Source organism: Lucilia sericata, unplaced genomic scaffold (assembly GCF_015586225.1).
Source record: "Lucilia sericata isolate MDLA Ls3-8-SP2 unplaced genomic scaffold, ASM1558622v1 Contig001161F_arrow, whole genome shotgun sequence".
In the NCBI taxonomy this organism is placed as follows: domain Eukaryota; kingdom Metazoa; phylum Arthropoda; class Insecta; order Diptera; family Calliphoridae; genus Lucilia; species Lucilia sericata.
Genome location: NW_023995131.1, coordinates 137,666 through 151,004, shown reverse-complemented (window position 1 = coordinate 151,004; position 13,339 = coordinate 137,666). Strand labels below are relative to the sequence as shown.

Genomic DNA, 13,339 nt, shown 5'->3' with positions numbered 1-13,339 from the left:
CAAGTTAAAATGATTATAATAATTTAGGCTTTCAAAATGATTTATTAACTAATGCCTTAAGAAATTTGAAGCAGAATCAATAGTAATAGTGTAATTTTGTGGATTGGCTAACTTTTGTAATATGTAAGTTTGGAGATGTTCGTATGCAAATATCGTCACCTTAATATAAGTATGTAATATCTAACATTTACATTTTACTCGTAAAGTGAAAGAATCCTTATTAAAAGTGGATGGATAAAATGAAAGAAGCACAGATTAAAATATTTATTAAAATTTGGAAATAATGTTTTCTACTGAATTATATACATATGTACATATACAGTGTCTCTCATAAGTATTCGAATTTAATGTATTATGAAAACAGACATTTTTTTATAATAGATTTTGTGGGAAAAATAATAAAATAAATTTATTATGTTGTCCAGACAGTTCTTAAATTTTATATCACATTTTAAAAATTAAAAAAAAAAAAAATAATTTACTTAAACTAATTTAACTTTTTTAAAAAAGTATAAAAAATAGCTTCACAAAAGTATTCGAATTTTTTGTATAAATCATATTTAGATTAGCATTATGAAGTAAAAATAAATAATTAAAATGAAATTAATGTTTTGTATAGTAGCCTTTGTTTTTAAAAACAACATCCAAGCGTCGTGGGACCGTTTCTACCAATTTATGGAATAGTTCTGGCGTTATTATGTCCCATTCTTCATGCAAAGCAACCGTATGGTGGTTTGGAGGAGAATGAGTGATTTAAAAGTTGTTCTTGTAAATATAACCACAAATTTTCAATGGAGTTTAAGTCCAGACATTAACTCCATTGAAAATTAGCATGCAAATTCTGCTCTAAAATTGACAAGTGGACCTTGTAGTCTATAATTACAATAATAAATTTAAGCAGTCCAACACCGTGGACAGACACAGAACCCCAAAATATGGCTGAGCAACTTGGGTCCTTTACAGTTGGTTTTAAATTAGATAATTCCAAGGCATCTCCAAGCTTTCGCCATATCATTTGACGCCCATCTGAGCCAAAAATATTATATTTGTTCTAATCGTCGAAGATAACCTTCTTCCAGAATCCAATATTCTTACTTATGGGTCTATTTTCGGAGTCAAGACACTTAACATCGATTAACTTCGATATGAGCGGTTTCCACCTTGGTACTTGACCATGCAAATTATTGCTCCGTAGTATTTTGCGCACAATTTCGACACTAATTTTTATTCACAGGACTGTCCTGAGTTCGTTGTTAATTTTTGGAGCTGATAGATGATGGTTCCTACGGTATTTCCTCAGTATTTCTCTGTCGTCCTGTATTGACAGCAGTTTTGGACGACTTGATAATGGTAAATACTCGATGGAATTCTTTGTTCCATGCGTGTAATGACAAAATATATTGTCGATGGGAATAGATCAACATTTCCTATATGTATTTAATTGATCGGCCTTGATTCTACAGATATAAATTAATTTTTAATTTGTATTGATCAACTCTTTTTCTTTGAACTTTTTAAAACGCTTACACAGGAAGGATTTACAACATAATTATGCAAATTTCCAAAAAATATAATGTTAATATTCCATATAACCACTACCTGAATAATGGGTTAATTAATGGGCAATATAACACGTGTTCAGGGATTCTAAAAAAGTTCTTAGAAAAAATTCGAATATTTTTGCGCAGTACCTGAAATTACCCTTTTTGGGTTTTTTCCATTTTCTTGGAAACCATTAATGAGTTTTTATTACTTTTTTCCTGTATTTTAAATAATATTATTATTTTAAAGTAGCATTATAAATAACACAGTAATTCATAAAAATAATAAATTCGAATATTTATGTGAGACACTGTACATATATACAGTGTCTCACATAAATATTCGAATTTATTATTTTTTATGAATTACTGTGTTATTTTATGATGCTACTTTAAAAATAATAAAATTTGTTAATGAAATTTTATTAATTTTTATTATTTTTACGAAATACAAGAAAAAAGTAATAAAAACTCATTACTGGTTTCCAAAAAATGGAAAAAACCCAAAAAGGGTCATTTCAGGTACTGCGCAAAAATATTCGAATTTTTTTCTAAGAACTCTTTTAGAATACTTGAACACGTGTTATATTGCCCATTAATTAACCCATTATTCAGGTAGTGGTTATATGGAATATTTAACATTATATTTTTTGGAAATTTGCATAATTATGTTGTAAATCCTTCCTGTGTAAGCTCTTAAAATGTTCAAAGAAAAAGAGTTGATCAATTCAAATTAAAAAAATAATTTATATATGTATAGTCAAGGCCGATCAATTAAATACATATAGGAAATGTTTGATAGATTCCCATCGACAATATATTTTGTCATTCCACGCATGGAAAAAAGAATTCCATCAAGTATTTACCATTATCAAGTCGTCCAAAACTGCTGTCAATATAGGACGACATAGAGATACTGAGGAAATACCGAAGGAACCTTCATCTATCAGCTCCAAAAATTAACAACGAACTCAGGACAGTCCTGTGAATAAAAATTAGTGTCGAAATTGCGCGCAAAGTACTAGGGAGCAATAATATGCATGGTCATGTACCAAGGTGGAAACCGCTCATATCGAAGTTAATCGATGTTAAGTGTCTTGACTTGAAATAGACCCATAAGTAAGAATATTGGATTCTGGAAGGAGGTTATCATCGACGATGAGAACAAATATAATATTTTTGGCTCAGATGGTCGTCAAATGATATGGCGAAAGCTTGGAGATGCCTTGGAATAATCTAACTTAAAACCAACTGTAAAGGACCCAAGTTGCTCTGTCATATTTTGGGGTTCTGTGTCCGTCCAAGGTGTTGGACTGCTAACATTTATTATAGTAACCATAGACTAGAAGGTCCACTTGTTAATTTTAGACCAGAATTTGCATGCTAGTACCACCAAAATGGAGCTTTAACCCATTTTGGTGGTACTAGCCTGCAAATTCTGGTCTAAAATTGACAAGTGGACCTTCTAGTCTATGGTTACTATAATAAATGTTAGCAGTCCAACACCTTTTCAATGGAGTTAATGTCTGGACTTAAACTCCATTGAAAATTTGTATATATTTGCAAGAACAACTTTATAATCACTCATTATCCTCCAAACCACCATACGGTTGCTTTGCTTGAAGAATGGTACATAATAACGCCAGAACTATTCCATAAATTGGTAGAAACGGTCCCACGTCGCTTGGAAGTTGTTTTTAAAAACAACGGCTACTATACGATATATTAATTTCATTTTAATCATTTATGTTTGCTTCATAATGCTAATCTAAATATGATGTATACAAAAAATTCGAATACTTTTGTGAAACTATTTTTTGCACTTTTTGCTAAATTAGTTTAAGTAAATTATTTTTTTAACATTTTTTAAAATGTGATATATATACAGTGGACGTCCACTAGTACGAATTATATAGTTTCAGGCCCTTTCGTAATACCGAAAAATTCGTATTATTGAACAACACATTTTGTATGGTTAAATTCAAATAATACACATAAAATAGTGGATTTTATTTATTTTTGTTTTATTTTTCATGAAAAATTACATAACGGAACAAAATATAATAAATGTGTATTATTTTAAATAAATTTCTTGTACATAAACAGGCATAAAAGGGACATATTTACGTATATGAATTGTTGAAATGAGATATACATATGTAGAAGGTTTTAAATTTTAATGTTTTTAAAAAGATGTGTGCCAAAGACAATTTGCAATTTACATATGTGTTCTAAAATGTATTAAAATGTTCAGATTACATAAAACTTTTATTAGAAACTTGAATGGAATATACCACAATTCTCTAATTTATAATTTTCTCTTAAAAATTAAAATAGTTATCCTTAAACCCATTGTTTGGAATGTGGAGTCACACTACTTTCAAAATTAACAGTTCATACATACATAGGTATATAAATATCATTTTACTTATTAAAAAATCCATCATTTAACATCGATGTTTATTACATTGTAAAATGATTCTTACGGCTTTTTCAATAACAGTGCTTTTGAGGCTTCAATATTGTTCTCATCAGAGTTATTGTCGGGAACTAACAAAATACTTTCCTCATTGGCGTTATCATCCAATTTAATTTCTTCTCTTGGGTCATCAAAATTCCAATAAAATAAATTAATAACACTAAATAATTGTTGATTTGTAAATATACATGCAGTAAATTGTGTGTATAGGATTTTTAAAAATACAAAACACTATATATATATATATATATATATATATATATATAGTGGATATATATATATATATATATATATAGTGGACGTCCAATAGTACGTATACTCTTTATTACGAATATCCAATAATACGAATGGCAAAATTGTTGCATTGTCTACTCTATAGTACGAATAAAGTCACAATTTTTCTGTTCGATAGTACGAATAACGCATTTTTTATGGGAATTTTGGTTTTATTTACGTATGAATGAAGTTTTTATTATGTTTTTATCTTATTATTTTGGTATCATTCACCTTAAGCTCAGTAATTTTGAAGTTTTTTTTGTATTTATTACAAGTGTTTTGTATTTTTAAAAATCCTATACACACAATTTACTGCATGTATATTTACAAATCAACAATTATTTAGTGTTATTAATTTATTTTATTGGAATTTTGATGACCCAAGAGAAGAAATTAAATTGGATGATAACGCCAATGAGGAAAGTATTTTGTTAGTTCCCGACAATAACTCTGATGAGAACAATATTGAAGCCTCAAAAGCGCTGTTATTGAAAAAGCCGTAAGAATCATTTTACAATGTAATAAACATCGATGTTAAATGATGGATTTTTTAATAAGTAAAATGATATTTATATACCTATGTATGTATGAACTGTTAATTTTGAAAGTAGTGTGACTCCACATTCCAAACAATGGGTTTAAGGATAACTATTTTAATTTTTAAGAGAAAATTATAAATTAGAGAATTGTGGTATATTCCATTCAAGTTTCTAATAAAAGTTTTATGTAATCTGAACATTTTAATACATTTTAGAACACATATGTAAATTGCAAATTGTCTTTGGCACACATCTTTTTAAAAACATTAAAATTTAAAACCTTCTACATATGTATATCTCATTTCAACAATTCATATACGTAAATATGTCCCTTTTATGCCTGTTTATGTACAAGAAATTTATTTAAAATAATACACATTTATTATATTTTGTTCCGTTATGTAATTTTTCATGAAAAATAAAACAAAAATAAATAAAATCCACTATTTTATGTGTATTATTTGAATTTAACCATACAAAATGTGTTGTTCAATAATACGAATTTTTCGGTATTACGAAAGGGCCTGAAACTATATAATTCGTACTAGTGGACGTCCACTGTATATATATCACATTTTAAAAAATGTTAAAAAAATAATTTACTTAAACTAATTTAGCAAAAAGTGCAAAAAATAGTTTCACAAAAGTATTCGAATTTTTTGTATACATCATATTTATATTAGCATTATGAAGCAAACATAAATGATTAAAATGAAATTAATATATCGTATAGTAGCCGTTGTTTTTAAAAACAACTTCCAAGCGACGTGGGACCGTTTCTACCAATTTATGGAATAGTTCTGGCGTTATTATGTCCCATTCTTCATGCAAAGCAACCGTATGGTGGTTTTGGAGGATAATGAGTGATTATAAAGTTGTTCTTGCAAATATATACAAATTTTCAATGGAGTTTAAGTCCAGACATTAACTCCATTGAAAATTTGATGAAAGAAGATACTTAGTGTTGTAAATGATCAACATTTTCACGTACCAGGTCGTGTATTTTAGAACGTTTTTCTGTTGAAAAATAAATTGAATGGGTTAAAGCTCCATTTTGGTGGTACTAGCATGCAAATTCTGGTCTAAAATTGACAAGTGGACCTTCTAGTCTATGGTTACTATAATAAATGTTAGCAGTCCAACACCTTGGACGGACACAGAACCCCAAAATATGACAGAGCAACTTGGGTCCTTTACAGTTGGTTTTAAGTTAGATTATTCCAAGGCATCTCCAAGCTTTCGCCATATCATTTGACGACCATCTGAGCCAAAAATATTATATTTGTTCTCATCGTCGATGATAACCTCCTTCCAGAATCCAATATTCTTACTTATGGGTCTATTTCAAGTCAAGACACTTAACATCGATTAACTTCGATATGAGCGGTTTCCACCTTGGTACATGACCATGCATATTATTGCTCCCTAGTACTTTGCGCGCAATTTCGACACTAATTTTTATTCACAGGACTGTCCTGAGTTCGTTGTTAATTTTTGGAGCTGATAGATGAAGGTTCCTTCGGTATTTCCTCAGTATCTCTATGTCGTCCTGTATTGACAGCAGTTTTGGACGACTTGATAATGGTAAATACTTGATGGAATTCTTTTTTCCATGCGTGGAATGACAAAATATATTGTCGATGGGAATCTATCAAACATTTCCTATATGTATTTAATTGATCGGCCTTGACTATACATATATAAATTATTTTTTTAATTTGAATTGATCAACTCTTTTTCTTTGAACATTTTAAGAGCTTACACAGGAAGGATTTACAACATAATTATGCAAATTTCCAAAAAATATAATGTTAAATATTCCATATAACCACTACCTGAATAATGGGTTAATTAATGGGCAATATAACACGTGTTCAAGTATTCTAAAAGAGTTCTTAGAAAAAATTCGAATATTTTTGCGCAGTACCTGAAATTACCCTTTTTGGGTTTTTTCCATTTTTTGGAAACCAGTAATGAGTTTTTATTACTTTTTTCTTGTATTTCGTAAAAATAATAAAAATTAATAAAATTTCATTAACAAATTTTATTATTTTTAAAGTAGCATCATAAAATAACACAGTAATTCATAAAAAATAATAAATTCGAATATTTATGTGAGACACTGTATATATGTACAGTGTCTCACATAAATATTCGAATTTATTATTTTTTATGAATTACTGTGTTATTTTATAATGCTACTTTAAAATAATAATATTATTTAAAAATTTTTAATGAAATTTTATTAATTTATATTATTTTTACGAAATACAGGAAAAAAGTAATAAAAACTCATTAATGGTTTCCAAGAAAATGGAAAAAACCCAAAAAGGGTCATTTCAGGTACTGCGCAAAAATATTCGAATTTTTTCTAAGAACTTTTTTAGAATCCCTGAACACGTGTTATATTGCCCATTAATTAACCCATTATTCAGGTAGTGGTTATATGGAATATTTAACATTATATTTTTTGGAAATTTGCATAATTATGTTGTAAATCCTTCCTGTGTAAGCGTTTAAAAAGTTCAAAGAAAAAGAGTTGATCAATACAAATTAAAAAATTAATTTATATCTGTATAATCAAGGCCGATCAATTAAATACATATAGGAAATGTTTGATATATTCCCATCGACAATATATTTTGTCATTACACGCATGGAACAAAGAATTCCATCGAGTATTTACCATTATCAAGTCGTCCAAAACTGCTGTCAATACAGGACGACAGAGAAATACTGAGGAAATACCGTAGGAACCATCATCTATCAGCTCCAAAAATTAACAACGAACTCAGGACAGTCCTGTGAATAAAAATTAGTGTCGAAATTGTGCGCAAAATACTACGGATATATATATATATATATATATATATATATATATGCAGTGTAACTATGAAAGTCAAGGTAAACTATGAAAAGAAACCAAATTTAATAACATATTTTGTGTGCAAAAAAAAAAAAAAAGAAAAATAAATTAATTTGTTATATTGTCTACACAGTCCTTAGGTTTGATATCACGCTTTTTAAAACTTGAAAAATTTACATTTACTTAAATCAAATTAGCTTTTTTTAAAAAAGTCCATAATATTACTTCACAAAAGTATACGAATTTTTCCTGTATTTCATATTTGATCATATTATACGAAACACAAATTTTAGAATCGAATTGTTTTTATGCTTTAAATTGTTTTAAGGGGTTACTATCAACCGAAATGATATAGTATTTTTGGCACATTTGGTCCACAATTTTTGGGGATTTGTACCCTCTTTTTATGTAATATCATATTTTCTCTTTTTTCCAGAGATAAAACCAAAATTTGATATTGGGATTTAATAGACCCCTTGGAGTATATAAAAATAGTATTTTTTGTTACAAGAATCTGTATTTAAACGATCCAAGATATATTATTGACATCATTATTCTGTCGCTAATTCAATATATTGGATATTCAATATATTGAAGTCCATTTTCATAATACTAGGGTCAAAAATTTTCAGGGAAAGTTTTCTTGTATATATTCTCTTAGATATCAGCTTTTATATATTTTAAGTTTTCAATGTATTGTGGAAGTGTACAACTCCAAAACATGCCTCAAAGAAACACCATTCAATATGGTAGAATCATTATTTTTATATACCAATGACCTCCAGGCTGCAAGCCACTATATCATTATGGTATAACTCAAAAATATCGATATCTGTTTAAATATTGATTACTATGATCAAAATAAACCCAAAATTTTGGACTTACAGTTTTATTGTAAAGTTGCGAATAGTAAAAACCGAAATCTACTGTATAGGATGACGTTTTGTAAAGACATGTTTTGGAATTGTATACCGATATAATGTATTGAACATTTAAAATATATTAGTGCTAATATGTACATGAATGTATACTAGCCAACTTTGTCGGAAAATATCGACCCTAGTGGTACGAAAAGGGACTTAAGATCCATACAATTCAATTAGAAACAGAAGAACGATACCAAAAATACATCTTGGAACTTTTAAGTACAGATCCTTATAACAAAAATTATTATTTTTAGATACCTCAAGGGGTCTATTAAATCCCAATATTAAAGTTTGGTTTTATTTCTGAAAAAAGAAGGAAAAAATTGCAAATATGATAAAAAAATCGCCATTTTAATGATATTACATGAAAAGATGGTACAAATGCTGCAAAATTGTGGAACAAATGGGCCAAAAATATATAATTTCGGTTGATAGTAAGCCGTTAACACAATTTTAAGCAAAAAACCACTCGATTATAATTTTTGTGTTTCGTATAATATGGTCAAATATGAAATACAGGAAAAATTCGAATACTTTTGTGAGGCAATTTTATGAACTTTTTTTTTAAAATTTAAATCAATTTAGGTAAATGTAATTTTTCCAAATTTTAAAGAGTGTGATATTATACCTTAGGACTCTCTAGACAATATAAAAAATTTAATTGTTCATTTCACACACAAAAAATATTAAATTATGTTTCTTTTCAAAGTACAACCAAATTCGTACAGTGGTGGAACAAGTAATAGAAACGACTTTATTTAGTGGTGAAAACTAAATTTTCTCAAAAAGTACCCGTTAGAATTTGATGATTTGTATCTTAAATAAAAGGTATTTTGGTCTACTTTCCTATTATAAATGGTGTTTGTAAGTTTTTTTTGCTCCATCGTATTTTATTGGTATTTAAAAAAATTGGCATTGGAAAAAATAATAGAAACGATTCACAGTATTACACTGGGGACATAAGCTGAGATTTCTTAAATTGCGTTCTGTATTTATTTTTAAAAATTTGAATTGAAAATTATATTCCCAATATCAAAATATAATGTTTCCTCGGTTCTTTATGTTAACGTGTGTTTTTTTCAACGCCTGGTTGACCATATGAGCTCTGACGGCTGAATTGGGGCCACGACTTTCAAATTTTCTTAAATAAAAAGTTAAAACAGTGAAAGAAATTGCTTAACATTGATAAATTACTTAAAAAATTAGTTCTTGAAAAGATTTCGAGCCGAAGATGTTTTGAATCCGCTTATAGATAACGATAATCCACCGATTTTTGGCCCCAATTTTGAGCAATATTTCACATTTTGGCAATTCAACCCGTTCTTGGTTAAAATGGAGCTTAAATATCAAAGTATCTTGATGGACAGGTAAAACAAGATGAATTTAAAACTAAAATTTCAAGAAATGTAAAAATTTCGAAAATTAATTTTAAATTTAGGTATAGTACTGTTCGGGAATTAATACTAGTATAGACCCAATAAGATCTACTGCAAAAAATAAAATAGAATGTTTTTAACCGAAGGAAATAAAATATGTTTTTTATTTCATTACCTTTTCTAAAATCTAATACGTTTATTTTATGGAAAAAATTACAAAGAATATTCTTTCTGATGTTTTAATATAATAAGGTGCATTTTATCTGAACTTACGGTACAGTAGACTACCTAAAATTCGAACTGAATTTTTAAATTTTTTAGGTTTTGTGAACTTTTTGTGTTAAATTTAACTTATTTTAGCATTATTTCACAAGTCCATCAATATACTTTGATATTTAAGCTCCTTTTTAACCACCAAGAACAGGTCGAATTGCAAAATAGCGAAATATTGCTCGAAATTTGGCCCGAAATTCGGTGGATTGTCCTTATCTATAAGTGGGTTCAAAACTTTTTCTTCTCGAAATCTTCTCAAAAACTAATTTTGTAGATAATTTAACCATTAGAAGACATTTCTTTCAATATCTGAAATTTTTATTTAAGAAAACTTGAAAGTCGGGACTCTGATTCAGTTTTCAGGATCCATATGGTCAATGAAGTTTCGAAAAAACAAATGTTAACATAAAAATTAAAGTAAAAAGTATACTTTTATATTAAGAATTTCATTTATAATTAAAATTTTTAAAAATAAGTACAAAACGTAGTTTAAGAAATCTCAGCTTATGTCCCCAGTGTAATACTGTGAATCGTTTCTATTATTTTTTCCAATGCCATATTTTTTAAATACCAATAAAATACGATGGAGCAAAAAACTTACAAACTCCATTTATCACAGGAAAATAGACCTAAATACCTTTTATTTAAGATACAAATCATCAAATTCTAACGGGTATTATATATAATATATAATATATATAGTAAATTTATATAGAAAATTTAGTTTTCACCCGAAAATAAAGTCGTTTCTATTATTTTTTCCACCACTGTATATAATATCACCATCAGAAAGTTACTTGAACTTTCTTAATACAAATATTAGTATCCCGATGAAATTTTTAATATGTTCTTCAGATGAAAACCAACATCAATTATTTGATTTAATAATAGATTTCAATTCATATTTGATCAAAGTCTTCACAGAAAATACTCTGAATGTGTTTTGACCAGAGACAGAAAATAATTATTTATTTAGTTTATTCATTCTTATACAGAATCCTTGAAATTTTTGCTTAAAAAATCAGTATGAAAGAATCGTCCCAGAAATGTTTTGAATGTACCAAAAGATTTCAAGTGAGTGAAGATAAATATGCCGGGTTAAATACGTTTTTCATGTAAGAGAAAAAAACATCGCATGCGACAAAAAAGTATTTAATACTTGAAATAAGCGTATTTTCACATATTTGTACAGATTTTTACACATACAGGTCTGTCACACATTCCGATAGGAATGGTTTCAATTCCGTAGTTACTATTCCGATCGAATTTATTTTGCTTCTTTGGATTCCGATCGAATTTGTAAATCCCTAAATATTTTAAGTTGTCGGCTTTTTTGATTTTTGTGTGGCAATGATTAATGTAAAAGAACAGGGAAAAGAAAATACAAAAAATTTAATTAAAATACAAAAATAAGAAAATAAAAAAAATCTCAAAATGCCAGGAATTTCAATTGTTGCAGCAATCAATGCTCAGGAACGTCAAGAATCTGTTGAAAAACTACGTCGGAAAATATTGAGGGATGCTTCAGATCCTCTTTCATATCCCAGTGCAGTGTAAGCAATTTTAAAGTCTTTAATTTATTAAACTAATTCCTGTATCAGATTTGTTAGCTATTACCGCCTCAGCAAGGAGGCTTTTATTATGGTTTTGGAAAAATTGAGCCCACATCTCCAAAGTTCAACAATTCCTGTAATTATACAGTTGTCCACAACACTTAGGTTTCTAGCTACAGGTGCATTTCAAGGCGTTATAGGTATTGATCTCATATTTTTTATGGTAAACCTTCTTCAGTTCAATAATTCATTTCTAGCTAAAGATGTGGATATCAGTTTAGGTAGGAGCACAGTTTCAACAATAATGTGGAGAGTAATAAATGCAACTGAGAACATAATATGCCCACAATGGATAAAGCTTCAAATGTCAGCAGATGAAATACAAAATTCAAAAGCTCATTTTTTTAATAAATTTCATGTACCAGGGGTAATAGGATGTATTGATGGTACGCACGTCAAAATGAACAAGCCATCAGAAGACGAATCTTTATTTTTTAACAGAAAAGGATCATTTAGTGTTAATGCTATGATCGTAAGATAGATTTTTCATTAGTTTTCTTCTTAATAAGTAATATTATGTTGTTTAAGATATGTGATTACAAAATGAAAGTCTGTGCTGTGGATGCATGCAGACCTGGGTCTTGCCATGATTCGTTCATTTGGAATATGAGCAGAGCACGAACTTTTTTTCTGAATAATTATTCCAATGGAAATAAAAATTCATGGCTATTGGGAGATTCCGGCTATGGTTTAGAGCCATTTTTAATCACGCCATACAAAAACGTAACAATTGGAACGTTAGAGCACAAATTTAACCAAAAGCATGCATCAGCCCGCAATATTATAGAACGAACAATTGGGGTATTGAAAAGCCGATTTAGGTGCTTGCTTGGGACATTGCAATACACTCCACAAAAAGTTGTAAAGATAATAAATGTGTGCTGTGCTTTACATAACATTTGTAGAGAGTACAACGTAGAGTATGAGGATATTATAACGACGAACGAAAATGACGAGAATTATGATGAAGATGTAGAGGAGATATCTGGTAGAGATATGTTTAATGTTGCCCAACGAATAAGAAACAATATTGCTGCTCAATTGAATTAAAAACAGTGTTTAAAACAATTCAAGTATTATTATTATTTTAAATTAAATTAAAAATACTATTTAAAGAAACATTTTTGGAATCCATATGTACTTTAAAATAAGATTTCAATCATATGAGATCATTTAGAATTCAGAAGCTATAGGGAATTATTGACGCATTGATTTTTTGCGTTCTATTTCAAGTTTTAAAGATTCTATTTCTAATAATTTTAACTTCAATTCATTTTTCTCTTTTATCTGCTTTTGAGTTTCCTTATCATTTATTTTTCTGTCAGTAAAATGACTTTCCAAGATATTACATAGCCTATCTAATTTTTGATTTTGGCATCTTATTTCATCGCGTTGTTCTTCCATTAAATTAACTATAGATTTTAAGTAATTGTTTTCTTCTGCCAGAAGT

General features: G+C 28.4%; 1 protein-coding gene across 1 annotated transcript; it reads left to right on the top strand.

Moving 5' to 3' along the window:
- The first annotated feature begins 11,357 nt into the window (after positions 1 to 11,357).
- On the top strand, positions 11,358 to 12,939 carry LOC119610341 (putative nuclease HARBI1). Its single transcript, XM_037965504.1, has 4 exons — positions 11,358 to 11,829; positions 11,878 to 12,029; positions 12,087 to 12,361; positions 12,418 to 12,939. Exons 1-4 carry the CDS (start codon positions 11,711 to 11,713, stop codon positions 12,937 to 12,939), a joined length of 1,068 nt encoding a protein of 355 aa, XP_037821432.1. The 5' UTR covers positions 11,358 to 11,710.
- The last annotated feature ends 400 nt before the right edge of the window (positions 12,940 to 13,339 follow it).